At 41.1% G+C, this 16,143-nt stretch overlaps 1 protein-coding gene and 1 long non-coding RNA gene across 2 annotated transcripts in view; one reads left to right on the top strand and one right to left on the bottom strand.

Annotated features, from left to right (window-relative positions):
• The window catches only part of RAPGEF5 (Rap guanine nucleotide exchange factor 5), a 136,943-nt gene that overhangs the window by 76,288 nt on the left and 44,512 nt on the right, over positions 1-16,143 (bottom strand). Inside the window, exon 9 of the mRNA XM_079947974.1 lies at positions 12,390-12,509. Coding sequence (XP_079804100.1) covers positions 12,390-12,509 — 120 coding nt within the window. The remainder of the gene's footprint in view (positions 1-12,389; positions 12,510-16,143) is intronic.
• On the top strand, positions 3,408-12,566 carry LOC307199853. The gene is made up of 3 exons (XR_013832238.1): positions 3,408-3,487; positions 4,517-4,654; positions 12,429-12,566. It is a non-coding gene; the product is annotated as an uncharacterized lncRNA (long non-coding RNA).

A 16,143-nucleotide genomic window follows, 5' to 3' on the forward strand; every position in this document is an offset into this window, starting at 1 on the left:
TTGACCAAATATCCGTGGTCCAAGAGTGAAAAGAGTCAGCTATGCATGGGGTTTTAAAATACAGTGTGTCAAAGCATAAAAAAAAGCTGTCATCCCTCACTCCCCAACCTTCAGGCATGTTTACATCTACATAAGCCTATGTCAAAATGCCAAATGTGGCTGAAATGAGCAAAAGTGATGACAACAGCAGCAACCGGAAGCATCAGATAGTGGCACAGCTCCTCAATCTCCAAATACTTAAACACAAATACATGTATTGCCCACTCCCATGCACAAAGCCTTCGAGTTGGTTTGAAATTATGATAAAAGTAGGGGGGAAAGTACACACTGCTTACACTGCTCTTTTATGACATATGAAGCAGTACTAATGGATCTCACCAAAAACCTTCCGTGGTGTGTTAAGAGATCACATCCGTTGCAAAATCCACACACATCCTGCTTCACATCTTCCAGAAATAGCAGGAGAGGCATAGGTAATAAGCAAGTGAATCAGAATAATTTTCCAGGGAAACAGTATTTTAGATTACAGTGGTACCTTGGTTCTCGAATGGTTTAGTTGATAAACAAATCGGCTCCCGGACGCCGAAAACCTGGAAGTAAGTGTTCCAGTTTTTGAATGCTTTTTGGAAGCCGAATTTCCAACGGGCTTCCGCTTGAGTGCAGGAAGCTCCTGCAGCCAATTGGAAGCTGCGCCTTGGTTTTCTAACGGACTTCCGGAACAGATTAAGTTTGAGAACCAAGGTACCACTGTATTTGCCTTTGCTTGTTTAGAACTTAGCTCAAGCTCCAAATCCTTAGTTCAAACACGATAATCTTTTAAAAAATAAACTGCACACCCTAAGTGTTATGTACTGAAGTTCTCACCCTGGGCTAGCAGGGGGATACTGTAGATAGTTTTCACTCAGGTCCACATATGCAAATAAGGGATTGAAAGTGACGTTCAGTGATTGGATAGTTACAGAAAGTGTTACAGTTGCGTTGTAGTGGAGCACTATATAAGCAGGCTGGCTGAACCCTTCAGTTCTGTTCTGTTCTGGCCTGTGAATAAACCAGAGCTGTTTGAAGAATCGCTGTGTCGTCTGATATGTTCACCCACAACTTAACACTAAGGAGTTTAAATGCTTGTGTTTAGAAGAAAAATATATATACACACATTTGGTTTTACAACTCACCCCATCCCAGTGTAATATATTTACTAAAATGCAGCAGCATGCAACTGAAGGAAACTTATTGAAGCAGGGGCGAACAAATTAAATCCTAAAATTTTAAATATACCTAGGGGGGGAAACAGAATGCAGTGTTCTGTAAAATATGCATGCAGGCAGCTATGAGACTGTGTGACATTGGCACCATTTTCCCACGATGAAGCAGTTTAGCCCCTGCTTTCATTTCTGTAAAAGCCCTTGCTCATTTAGCATTCGGTTCCTCTCCGCAACAATACAGTGCAGCTGATGTACATTAGGCATATTGTCTGTGGAAAGAAGAGGGGAGCTTGCAGTGGCAAGCACTTAACATGCACATGGTAAATTGGAAGCGAGAGGCTGTAAAAGGATTGGAACCATTAAACTGTCATAAAAGCAGAAGTGACACATGCACTCTTTCCTGGCTCTGACTTGATCCAATTCTCAAAATGCTGGACTGGCACCAGCCCCATTTATTTCAACTGGGCTCACGTTTTCAGAGTAGATTCCCGTATTGACATGCCTGTGTTCTCTCCTGTGTCACACAGGAAATGAGTTAAGCCACCAAAGGAGATAAATTCCCATAATGAACCATGTTTTATATCTTAATTAAGGTTTATTCCCAGGTGTGGAAAACACTCCACCTGTCTATACAAATCTGTTCCACGTGCTGGTGTATAAAATTCAAGAAGAGTTTCATCCAATAAATTATGCAGTAATGTGGTGGGCTTAAAAATTAAAAAAAAGTGAATGAAGGTTACAGCAGGATTTATTTTATTATTTTTACATTATTAGCAGCACAGTGCTGTTTATGTGTAATTATGTTGAATTTACACCAGAAATGCATTGGTTGCTTTACAGAACAGTAGAACAAAAGAAGGCAGTATTTTAATAGGCTCCTTGTTTAACATTTCTGCACAAGACTCATACTTATTTCTATATAGCACTTTGATGATTAATTCAAGAGCTAGCGTCAAACAAGTGGATGATTCCAAAGAGGCTCCATAGCAGTAGATGAAGTTCACACCCAAGTCACCATTCTAATGTGCCATTGGTATATATGGGGCCACAGAACAGAGTTTTGTTTTTCAAAAGAAGAATAGAGTCATTAAAATCTAGGTTAAGAGTAGAAAACCTTTTTTGGCTCCAAGGGGCCAGATCTTTATCAGGATTGACTTCACTGGTCAAATGTTAATATCATAATGACCCCATGTGATTGACAGGTGGGTGTGTACAGGATGGCAGTCTTAAAGTACCAAAAAGCCAAGGCGTTTTCCTCAGAACCACGGGTGGGCCACCAAGTGGCAACAGCTCTATAGGAGTCTTAGTACATCAGCAGCATCAGCATCACAACAACAACAATTTATTTTCTGTACCGTGCCTGTCTGGCTGGGCTGTCCCAGCCACTCTGGATGACATGTTAGACTCCCCACGCTATAGTGTTAACAACTACACTGATTATTCTCCAAAAGGAACAAAATAAGGCTTTACTCTTAAACAATATAATACCATGCAAGTAGCAGAAGGGGTTTTTGAGAGCTGCCGTATTTTTTGCTCTATAAGACTCACCTTTTCCCTCCTAAAAAGTAAGGGGAAATGTGTGTGCGTCTTATGGAGTGAACGCTGGCTGCGCAGTTATCCCCGAAGCCAGAACAGCAAGAGGGATTGCTGCTTTCACTGCGTAGCGATCCCTCTTGCTGTTCTGGCTTCTGAGATTCAGAATATTTTTTTTCTTGTTTTCCTCCTCCAAAAACTAGGTGCGTCTTGTGGTCTGGTGTGTTTTATAGAGCGAAAAATACGGTATTTGACCTTAAGGGCACATGGGAAAATTTGCAAACCAGAGAGGCTATAATGGCCACCACCACCACCCACCCACCCACCCACACACAGAGATCAACCTATATGCACTGTATGGACAGAGCTTTTTTAAAAAGCCCACCCCTATTTTGCAAACATGATGAGAGGATGGCTGACAAGTAAGGACTGAAAACAGAAGAAAACAAAAGCCCACTGTAAGGGGTCTGTGTCAGATTCACTCACATGCATCAAACTGCATGTATCCCACATCTATACGTTCATGTGTGACAAGTGCATTCGTGACTATATTGCCACACATATGCAGGCGACAGGAAGCCTGGGTTGCTGTCAGAATTCTGCAGCATGAGCACAATGTGGGATCACAATGCCCTAGTGTGGTCACCGTCTCTAACAGTAATGTGTGAAGAGGTCTTGGGCAGTGAGTGGAAGAGCTGGCGGCAAGTCTCCTTCTGTGAGGAGGCACATATTAATAGCAAGGTGCCGACTGGGTATGTCCTTAGCACTGCACCTAAATAGTTTTAAATCACCAAGAAAAAGATATAAATGAATCCAGGAATTATGACTTCTATAGCACAATATTATACATGTTGACTCATTAGTCCAGGAAAGTGGATATAGGACTGCAGACATGATTTCCAATCCTACACACACACACACACACACACACACACATATATATATACACACACACATAAAGAAAACCCTACTTGAGCAATCTTCAACCAGAAGAAAAATGATGTGCCCACTCTGATTCATTAAAAAATAGCTTACAATTCTTATGTACCATTTCCATACTAAGCTGCTCCTCCATATGAAATAAGTTATGAACTGGAGCAATTAACAAAAGTGCTCAAGCCCAGACATGTTGCATAGTTGGCTTCACATGGTAGAAGGAGAGAAAAGCAGAAAGAAACGTCACTTCCTTCGTCAGCTGATTTCTATATAGTGGTGAACAGACAAGGAGCAAATCTCAAACCATCTGATGATAGCAAGTGTACAGAGTCTAATAGTTCCTTTCCCCTTTCCCTTCTGCACAGTGGCAAGAAGCTTCTCAGTGAAGTCTTCTCCAATCAATTTGTAAGTCAATGAAAGAGTACATTTGTCTTTGGGCTTGAAATCAGAGGGTGAGGCGGGAGGGACAGGAAGAAGATCAAGCTGGAAGACCATTGCAAGCACTGCTTGCAAATGACCAAACTAGAGAGCAAGCAAGAGCATTACTACTGCTCAGGTACCTGCATCTCACATAAATACATTTTGCTGATTTTGAAGATTGCATTGTCACTTATTCTGCAATTGCTCAAGGGTATTTCAGGGACTCTGCAAGCTTTTCATCAGCCAAATCAAATATAAATTAAATTGCAGTGGTGCTGCATATGTTCCTTGCTGGCAGGAATTACACATGAGGGAATACCGAATGTGAGGAAAATAGGATGCAGTGCAGTGAGTGTGCATGTACGTGCCCGGGCAGTGTGTGTGTGTGTGCGCGCGCGCGTGTGACTGTCTGTCTGTCATCTTAGGATCTGTAGCATCAAGAACATCTGTAAGATTCTCTTGATGGATCAGCCATTGATTACGCTCTAAGTAGACCTTCCTGTGGCATTTGGACTTCAAGGATCCAGCCCAAACTTAACTCCCATGGCACTGTGCCTAGCGCTGTAAGTGAAACATTAAATTTAAATGTCATAAGCAACAAAAATACTTAAGAACATTTTTATTTGTATAAAGTTCACTGAACATTGACTATGTAAACTTGAAAGCTATATTTATTAAAAGATCTTAGGATATTTACCAACCTATTTTAGGAGGATAATGAGAATGGCTGTGAGTTTTTTTAAGATTCAAAGCATGTGACTTAAATTTGTGCTGTGACTTTTAGATTGTAAGCCTACAGGAAGGGACTGTCTTATTATTGATCATTATAAGATTCTCTTTTTCTGCATAAGAGTTTCATTTCAAAATGCTTTATATAAATTATCTCTCAACAATCAGCATGGCAGATATTTCAGTTATACACTAAACTTAAAGATTCTCTGATACATCTTCCCCTTGCATGGGAAATTCTGCTTCCATTGACCTTTTTTCTCCACATTGTCTGCAAATGCCTTTGGGCTGGAGACTCCTAGACCTTCTTCAGATGCTGTGAAAAGCTGTTCCTGGATGGCTGCTGGTGTCATGAGAGTTGCTCTAAGCCAACCTTTCTCAACCTTGGGACTACAACCTTGTTGTTGGACTACAACTCCCACTAGCCCTGACCACTGATCATGCTAGCTTGGGATGATGGGAGTTGTGGTCCAACATCTGGAGAGCCAACATCTGGAGAGCCAAGGTTGAGAAAGCCTGCTCTAAGCATACACCTTTAATAAAATAATACCTGCTTTCACATTCTGCACTCTGCATACAATATGGTCCACTGACTTATCTAAATTTGTGTCTTCTTTAACTAGCAGGCTATGAAGCTCCCCAGTTACTAGCTTTTCACACAATAGTCTTTTATGAGGTGGCCTCCTCTCTACAAAGCTAGCTTTATATTTGGTCAAGCAGGTTCTGCTTCACTTAAATCACCACATGGACATACAGAGAAGCAGGGGAAGCTCTTATTAATTTGCTTTCTCAAATTAAATTAATATGCAGAGATTTCCTGACTTGTCTCCCCCTAGCATGCCATTCCTTCCTGCTTTTTGAAAGACCTAAGTCTATCTCATGCCTTTTAAGTGATTACAGAATTGCTTTCACGAGTCACAGTTTGCACTGGTAAGTTGCAGATAAAATGCCTTATTATCACACTGTAGAAAAACTGTGGGGTGTGTGTTCTGATCAGTCCACTCTTTCACTAAGACAAGAAGCTCAAATTCATCCAGGTACTCATTTATTTCAGGTCCAGCTGAATAACCATCAAGTTTCTTTGCTGTCAGTAACGATTTTTTTCCCATTTTCAAGTGGTGATTACCAGTTGTAAAACTTGCTTAGAATAACAGACATAGAGGTCTTAAAATTAAACTGACAGAACTGCAAGATGAAAAATAGAAACTCAGCTAAGCCCTAAGAACATAGAACAGCACCACCTAGTGGTCGGAGGTGCTGCTTATAGAATCATGACCATTTCTCCTCTCCATGTCTACACATACAGAGATTAGGTACAGTTCTTCGGCTCATTAATTTCCTCCCTAACTTCCCTCAACGCACAAAGACACCTGGGACAGGGAAATCACAGAGTTATCTGAAGATTCCATTCATAGTTATACCTCTTATAAGGTACTCTCATTGACAGCCATCATTAAAACCTAGTTAATAGAGCTAACATACTTCTTATTTTTTCACCAGTGGATCTATTTGTGTCAGTGTAAGGTCTCACAGGTATTGTGCATAGCTGAACATGTTCTAATATTCACTTCAACCCATTTGCAACAACTGTTATTAATACAGTTAAAACAACCAGGAGAAATCTCAGTACTGAAAAATCCAAATTGACTGCTCCCCCCCCCCCCGCACATGAATTTTGTGTCTGTTTATGGATTAAGCCTAATCATCATTCAATTATCTCAATGAGATAATTATATAATACTATCATTCATCAACACATCCAGTATTCTGAACCAATATGAGGCTTTATACTGAGTGATATCATTGATCTATCTATCTAGCTCAGTACAGTGGTACCTCGGGTTAAGTACTTAATTCGTTCTGGAGGTCCGTTCTTAACCTGAAACTGTTCTTAACCTGAAGCACCACTTTAGCTAATGGGGCCTCCTGCTGCTGCCGCCCCACCGGAGCACAATTTCTGTTCTCATCCTGAAGCAAAGTTCTTAACCTGAAGCACTATTTCTGGGTTAGCGGAGTCTGTAACCTGAAGTGTATGTAACCCGAGGTACCACTGTACTGCCTGCAGTGACTGGGAGCAGTTCTCCAAGGTTTCAGACAGGCTACAATCCCAGTCCCAACTCAGATATTTTTTGGTACTATGGGAAGAGACGCAATAAAAAGCATATTGCACCTCTGGGGGAAAATGAGGAAATGCAGTAGAATGAAATAAAGTAAAATAAATCCAGACCTTTTCCCCCCCCGTACTCAGTTTATGTGTACAAAAATGCTGGCATACATTTCACCTCTTTTGACCTACCCACCCATCTCTAATCCAGTCATCCAGCAGTCTGAGCCTGGCTTCTACTCAATTTAATGCACAACAGAACTTAAGGGAAAGTACAGGGAGGAAAAGGCACACTTCCTCTTCAGGAAGAGCCATTCAAAAACCAGCTGAGGCCAATAATTCTTAATAATCAGAGGTTCCGATGAAAGCAGAGGCACAGTTCAGGCTATGCTTCACTTTACTGGAAAATTTAGACGGGTATATATATTTCATGCCTTTTTTTTTTTAAAAAAAAAGATGATTTCTTTAAAATATGCTTCCATAACACCACTGTAATATTATTTTCGCTGCCACTTTGTTGGCCTTACTTGTTGCCAGATACCTCTCACATTAAAGCAGACTCCAAGAAGTAAATCCCTTGGGTGCAAGGGCTAAACAGTTTCTCAAGAGACACATGCTAGCTGGAACACCTGGAACAATATATACAAATTATGTACAGTGGTACCTTGGGTTACATACGCTTCAGGTTACATATGCTTCAGGTTACAGACTCCACAAACCCAGAAATAGTACCTGGGGTTAAGAACTTTGCTTCAGGATGGGAACAGAAATCGTGCTCTGACAGCACAGAAGCAGCAGGAGGCCCCATTAGCTAAAGTGGTACCTCAGGTTAAGAACAGTTTCAGGTTAAGAACAGACCTCCGGAACGAATTAAGTACTTAACCCGAGGTACCACTGTAATTCTTCATCGCATTTTGCATTTATTTATTTTTTAAAAGATGCAAACATTTAACAAGACCTTGGGAGCTAGAGCACAAGGAGAAAGGAGAGTGATGAAAGGGGAAGAACACTAGGGTCCTGTAGGGAAGTGAGTCTAGCTGCCATTCACCTTTTCTAGCACAGGCTGTCTGTCTAGATTGGAGCAGGAGCAGAATCTGCATAATTGCTGGGTCACAATGTGCCCTTTTTTCCTCTCTGCAATAGTACAAATAGCTTGGTTCATCACAGAGGAGGCAATGCAAGAAGCTCTGCAATTTTAAGGATGCTGTATAGTGAGAAGTGCAATTAAGGATGCATGGTGAGAAATACCACGCAAATAAAACCAAATATTATGCCATTCGTCCTTATAGACCTCTTGGAATACCTTAAAAAAGTAGGCCCAAAACTTTATGTGCAATTTACATACAGGATCATAGTCTTGTGGGTTTTGTTGATAAATGCACATACATACATACCTAAATAACTAGAAAGAGGGTGGCAGACTGAGGAAAAAACATCCGAAGGGGCTGTGTGAGCTCTCACAAGAGCACCCACAGCCATTGCACGACTTTCCTCAAACTTGGAAAGCAAGGTGGAAGGCTCAAAAACCTTTTTCCCCACTGGGTTCTCTTTCATGGAAAGAATTTTTAAGCCCTTTGCCTTGCTTACCGGGCTCTGGAAGGCCCTGCGAGGCTCATGTAATCTTGCCTGCTCTGTGCACTAGCATTAGACAGGGAGGGATGGTTGCACTGGGGTGGGGTTCCAGAGGTCTTCCTGACTTTGCGCGAATTGTCTTTTGCATGAGGACCCCTGGAATGTAACCCTTGTGCAAGTTTTGGGTCTAACTATATGCCAAAATTTGCAAGATATAAAAAAGAAAATGCATTCATCCATTTACATTTTCAGAGCTGAATTCTTCTTCTTCTACATGCATGATACTGCATTAAAGATATATTAATACAGTCGTACCTTGGTTCTCGAACGGAATCCGTTCTGGAAGTCCATTCGACTTCTGAAAACATTCAAAAACCAAGGTGCGGCTTCTGGTTGGCTGCAGGAGCTTCCTGCGCTCAAGCAGAAGCAGCGGAAGCAGAGGAAGCCGCATTGGACGTTCGGCTTCCAAAAAACATTCACAAACCGGAACACTTCTAGGTTTTCAGCATTCAGGATCCAAAACGTTCGAGTCGCAAGGTGTTCGAGAACCAAGGTACGACTGTATCTCACAAATTTGACGTCAGAAACAGTTATTAAGAAACAGCGATGGAACATTTCGATGTTCCAGGTAATTTTGTAAACTCTGAGCTAAGGGTTGTCATCCTGGAGGAAAGGAACATCAAAGTGAGACTGCAACATGAAACACTGAATTAGGATACATCAAGAGATTAAATGCTGCCACTTCTGGATTGAATCAATTTTTTTTTTTAGCACGTTGTATGTGTTGAATAGGCAAACCAATGTTGGGATATATGTTCTACCAACAACTGTTTAGTGCATTACCACTGTTAAACCAGGTATTTCACACTGTCCATACTTTTCTATGTTTCATTCTCCCATCCCAAGCACTCTCTCTATCTCTCTCTCTCTGTGTACCTACCTCATGTATCTGTAACACAGTACAGCGCTTATGCATTCAGCAAAGTAGTCTGTAGTATACAGAAGTTTATGCTTTTTGTTAGGGTTGTAGTCAACAAAGTCCTACTCAGAGCAGATCCACTGAAATTAATGAATTAAAATCAGTTATGCCCATTAACTTTGCTGGGTCTCCTCTGAGTAGGACTAGCATTGAATAGCACCATTTAGTCTTTAAGGTGCTGTAAAACTCCGTTTTAATTAATAAAAAATGGCTGCAGTCAATACCCTGCATTTTGCCAAACATTCTTTTATTGTGTGCCAAGGAAGATCAAATTCTAGTCAGTCTTAATCATGCAAATTGCTGGATTGCATCCATCCATACGCTTATATATATATTTTTCTGCTTCCAAAACTTTTTGATGTGTTTCCACTGGTCTTGCCTGCTTAATATGTTGTTTTAAGGTCCCCCTTATGCATTAGTAGCTAATATTTACCATGCCATAACAAGCTATAGCCTGCAGTAGTTCTTTCCAGCATGCTAACCATTACCACCTGGGGGTGCATTTAGATAACATATTCACTACATGAACAGGAACGATAAAATCATTATATGGAGACATCAGTGCATCAAGGTTTTTTTTAAGTCTGTAGGTTGTGTACAAAGCAACAGAGATCAAAGGTCTTAATGACTGGAATATAGCTGTCATTATCAAGATGTAATCTATTATTGCCATAGGAAAGACAAGACTATAGGAAAGGGGGAATGTTGCAAGAGTCAATCTCCTAATAACGAGAAACAATGGCCTTGCCCTTGTTTTCTGAACCTTCACCACATCACAGGGTGGTTTACAATAGACAGACACCATGCTTACAGGAAGGTCCAGCTGAGGACATTGTGGGGTTTTCAGAATGTGCAGACACCCAGAATGCAGGGCAGCCCAACGTTTTATACCAAGCAGGCAGCAAGACATGGAACCTGTGAGCCACACTCTGCATTATCGCAAGGGGGTGGGGAGGCCTAAACTTGACACCCCCTGGCTAGCCCTCATGCTCCCTTCCTAAAGGCAGCTAGGCAAGGTGCCTGGTTTTGGAAAGCAGGTGCAAGGGCTCTGGCAGGGATCCAGAGCCCTCCCACATCCTTCTCAAAGCTGGGAAAGCATTAACTAGACTTTGGGAATGAGAAGGGAGAATTCTAAGAACCCTCTTAGAGCCCTCATGCCTCCCTTCCCAAAGCCCAGGGGGGTGGACATCAAATGTTACCAAGGGCCACCAAAAAAGCTTTGGCCCTCAGGCTGTGCATTGGATCACCCTAATTTAGATGAAGGAAAGAAGACACACAAATGCCCCTCACACACCCTGAAAGTGTGCTAAAACCATGCAACCCCAACCATCAGAATTTATCTGAAATTTTCTCTCTTCTCTGATAATTTTCAAGTGCAATTTACGGTACTGTTGAACAAATTTCAGTGGTGCTCTCAAATAAGGTTTGATTTCCTTTGTTTGTTTGGGGAAAACAAAAACAAAAAGCCCACCCCATTTTGGCATATTATTTTGCTAGCTTGCCACAAGGATTCTACAAGATCAGTTTGTGTTTAATGAAAATATTGGTGATCTTCACACACACACACACACACACACACACACACACTGCTACAACCTTTTTGTTTTTGTTTCTGGGCAGTTCTAAACTAGCATGCAGCTAGGAAAAATATTTTCTACTCTACAAACAAAATATCATAGAGAGAACAAAACAAGTTATCCAATAAAGAACATGGGGCTTTTATTTAATGTCTACCATCTGTATAACTACTTTAGGATAGAATTTGTTTCTACTCATTTCTCCACCTAGGTCTCGGGGAAAGGGAGGGATGGCTTTGAGGACTGTTCTAATTAGTGAATTCTGTATATTAATTTGTATGTAATGTAACAGGCAAAATTTAAAACAAGAGCACATTAGGTTGTCTTTTAAAGTTGCAGACTGCTGTGAGACTGCATGGATTGAAATATATACTTGCTTAAAAATAGATGAATAACCAACCAAACAAAAAAATTCCCCAAGTAGCCTCTAAACCATGTTCATTTTTAAAAAGAAGAAGAAAGTAAGTACAAAACTGCCCTTCAGGACAACGCAGAAGCTGCAGCTGGTTCAGAATACAATGGCTTGTTCCCATAATAAATCTTGAGAGGCAATATTTGCATTAACCTGGTTTTGCCGCAATTGCACAGGCTGCCTTGTCAGCTTCTGCGCCCAATTCAAGGTGTTGGTGCATATTTGAAAGGCCCTTCATGGCTGGCCATCAACATACCTGCCAGATTGCCTCTCCCTGTACAAAGCCAACTGTGATACCACAACCAGGCCATCCTACATATACCTGTGCTATAGGAAATAAAATTTACTAGGCACAAGGCCTTTTCCACAGTTGCCCCTGAAGCCCTAGACTTACCTCCTCCCAGGGAGATCAAGCCCATTCTCCCCACATAGTATTGCGGAAGGGCTGTAAATCCCACTGGATGACTCTTGGCAGCTGATTCAAAGGCTAATTTAATTTGACTGCTTGATTTATTTATTTTTGGCCAGATTCTATCGCTTACAGTCTTGGTTTATGTTTGGTCACCGTGTTAAATTTCTACGTAAACCGGGTCGAATGAAAAAGCAATATAATCATTTAAAATATTTATAAAGTAAAAACGGATCAATTTGAATGCATTTAATGCGTTTCTTAATATCTCAGATTCTACTGAAAGAATGTTATTTGAACAACAACATTTCATCAGAACTGTTGGTTTCCACAAATATCTCCTCAGGAGAGTGGAAACTTTTCCTAAAGGGAACTTATTTCTGACTTGACATGCATAGACTTGCACTCAAATTAAGTTCCATTGATTCCATTGGGAACTAGTCATGACTCACTTTGCAGAACTGTAAACAGTGAGCTTACTCTTCTGAAAAACCAAAAACTGAAAAAATGTCCTACCTGATCTGTCTTCTCTTGCTCTTTTTTATCTGTCTGTAGAAGGTTTTCTCTTGCCAGTTTCTGGACGAGTTCAAGGCGTCCAATATCCTCTCGTTCATGAAGCTTGCACATAACTCCTGCCTTGAGAGTTGGAGGGAAAGCAAAGAGATACTTAAATCCACAATCCCAGGACATGACACTCCAGACTTCTAATTTTAAAAGAAGAACATATTCCACATCAAGCTTCCTCTCAACTCTGCAGCTTTGAGCAGAGCAAAATTATAATGTTCTCCCTGGGTGAAAAGGCTCCCGAAGTTCTTTTTCCTTCTTTTTGTGCTATATAGTGTCTGCTTAGCAAAATGAAGACAGCATGAACTAAATCAGCTGCTATTATGTGTGCAGCTGATATGTTAACAGTGCATTTGTTCCCGTCAACCTATTTCCTGTTACATAAGAGAACCGAAACAAGAGGTTAGAAATCCATGGGAAAGTTAGCCAAGAACAGCCCTGGAAAAGGATGGAGAGCAGGAGAGTCATCCCTAAAAATAACAGCACAATCTTCTATTTCTCACACTCCACCCTTCTCTTTATGGCTAAAATACAACCACTGAAATAAGTCAAGAGAAAATGATAGCAGAGAAAATAAATAAATTCTTGTGTGCTTCAGACACACAGAACTGGAAAAAGGTATAAAAGTGAGTGTTTTGCTTCGTGATCATAATACTACCATGGGAACCAACATAGCATTTTGATTTTACTTATTTTTTGTATTTAGTGGTGTATGTGCATCTATTCTATGCCTACTCATGTTACTGCAAATGGAAACAGAAGTCTGGAATATACAAACTAATTCTCATGTTCACCCCAACAAGTTAGAGACAACCCCTCAACTATCAGCATATTATCCTCATAGTATTTATCTGTATGATCTGGGGTTCAACAAGCCAAAAACCAGTCAAGAAAAGAGAGTGCCAGCGAACCGCAATAAATCACAAGTTATACACCCTCTTTTCATATTTACAATGATGGGGAAGTGAAATCATGCTTGTTGGCCCCATCCTCTGTGTACTGGCTCAAAGGTAAGACTAGACCCTATGCACACACAACAATGTAAGCACAGGATCTATACCTATGGTTGGGAAAACCTGATTATCTCTGCAATTGCATGCACATAAAGCCTTTTCTCACATTCCATACCAACGCATGGAGTCTGGCATTATAGCATTCTATTCCCATGCATTTTGCCTTACGCATACATGTGAGGTATGTGTAGCAAGATACTCATCAAATTAACTGGATGGAAAAATATTCCCACTCTAAGCTTTACTGTATGTTATCCCCATCAATATGTGGGTGATCGTATGTGATTCCTATGTGGATTGAATGGATCAGGCTCCTAAAGCACACAACTTGTATGGAAACACTCCAAAACAGCACAAGAAGTTTCTGTGTTTTTACACAAAAGAAAAATTACAAGCTATTTTTTTGGCTTTGGCAACAGTCATTGACCAGAGTGTTGACACAGCCCTTTTGGTTGCAAAGCAAGTCCTGGAAAAGATGTCCCTAGAGGAAAGCCGTAACATTGATAAATGAATAAGCTAGAAGTGGCAAGAAGATGAAATATTGGATCTCCAGAGAAATAGAGGGCAAATCGCTTTCACCACGTTCAACTCAAAGAAGTTCCAAGCAAGATTTACCCTCAGAGATAGTCTAGCTTTACATAAGGACCACAGAAACTCCTGCTGGTTGCAAACAAAACTGTAAAAGCAGTTCTCTTTGCTTCCACTAAACCTGTAAAGTTTTGTGTGCCCTCAATTAAACCATATAAAGCTGGTGTAGGAAACCTGTTCCTTCCAGATGTTGCAGGACTAAAACATCCATCAACGCCAGCCAATATGGCCAATGGTCAGGGATGATGGGAGCTGAAGTCCAGCAATATCTGGAAAGCTATAAGTACTATATTTTCCCATCTATAAGACGCCTCCTATTTCTGGGGACACAGATTTAAGAAAATGGAGGGATGTATAAGACACCCCCTAATTTTTGACATTGTTTTTTAGGGGGGGAACCTAGTCTTATACACGGAAAAATACCGTACTTCATCCCTGATACTGATAATTTAGGTAGTGTGAATATAATCAGTTGGTGAGCCAGTCATTGTCCTGCCAAGTGTTTTGACACTTTGCCACCTGATCAGAAATCTAGGGAATCAGGAGACTGGCAAGATTCTGTTCCATACTTGAGCAAGACGATGCTGCTGACCGGATTCTCACTGAATGATAATAGGTACATAATCAACCGCCAGCCATTACAATTTATGTACAAGGTACAAATAAAAACACAACTGAACAGATAAAATTGAATTTAAAAAAATATATATACAAATTAAAATCACTATAAATTGTGCAGACTCTGATTGTCTCAATCTGCAAGGAGAAAAGTTGCATAAACATCAGCTAAGCATCCTAGATCAGAAACTAATATTGGAGTAGTTAGTTCTTTGTGCAGATATCTGTAAAAAAAAGTATCAAACAGACAGTGTCTCAAGAGATCTCTTGCTTTGCTGAGACCTACAGTTAGTATGTTTTGTGGTGAAATGTCACAAAAACATAACCTTAAGTGAATGGCTGTCATCCAACTGCTCTCATGTGAATTAAGCACAACTAAGGGAAGCAAGCCAGAGAGGTCTAAATACAACTAAAACCAGCAGTTGAATGTCCTTAGCCATGACTGTATGAAAATAAGAAAACAAGCTTCTGATTGCAAAGAGTAATTTGAGTCACATTCAGGTACAGATAAGTCTGGTCTAACGATTTGGGCAATGGTTGCAAATAGACATCAATCCAAATTTGACTTCAGTAAAATAATTAAGCTCAGGGTTTAGTCTTAAAAACTTCAAGCCTGCAAGTATAAAATTATGGCCTTTTCCCACAGACAAAAATGCACTACAATTTTGATGCTCTACACAGTAGACACATATTCCAGATGATTCAAAACTTATGACCTAAACTGTGTACACACTAAAGGTAAAGGTACCCCTGCCCGTACGGGCCAGTCTTGACAGACTCTGGGGTTGTGCGCCCATTTCACTTAAGAGGCCAGGGGCCAGCGCTGTCCGGAGACACTTCCGGGTCACGTGGCCAGCGTGACATCGCTGCTCTGGCAAGCCAGAGCCGCACACGGAAACGCCGTTTACCTTCCCGCTGGTAAGCGGTCCCTATTTATCTACTTGCACCCGGAGGTGCTTTCGAACTGCTAGGTTGGCAGGCGCTGGGACCGAGCAGCGGGAGCGCACCCCGCCGCAGGGATTCGAACCGCCGACCTTTCGATCGGCAAGTCCTAGGCGCTGAGGCTTTAACCCACAGCGCCACCTGCGTCCCGTGTACACACTAAACACCTTTAAAACACATCTGAAGCACATTCTTTCCTTGAAAGCATTCTGGCTGTTGTAGTTTACCAATCACAGAGTTACAGTTCCCAGCAGCCCTTAACAAGCTTCAGCGCCCAGAATTATTTGAGGGGAAACATGTGCTTAATATATTTTAAAGGTATAGATTATACACAGCTCCCCGATTTGAAGACTTTAACTGGTTCAGTTAGCTCTCTGCCCAAAATCTCTTTTGGGTGTTTAGACAACACCAGTATCCGGCCCAACCCCTTGCAATGCAGGAATCTCAGCTAAAGCATCCATGACAGATGGCTATCCAACCTCTGCTTCAAAACCTCCAAGGAAGTTGAGTCCACCATGACACATGGGAGTCTGTTCCACTGCCCA

The sequence above is a fragment of the Podarcis cretensis genome, assembly GCF_951804945.1.
Source record: "Podarcis cretensis genome assembly, chromosome: 12".
Classification (NCBI taxonomy): Eukaryota; Metazoa; Chordata; class Lepidosauria; order Squamata; family Lacertidae; genus Podarcis; species Podarcis cretensis.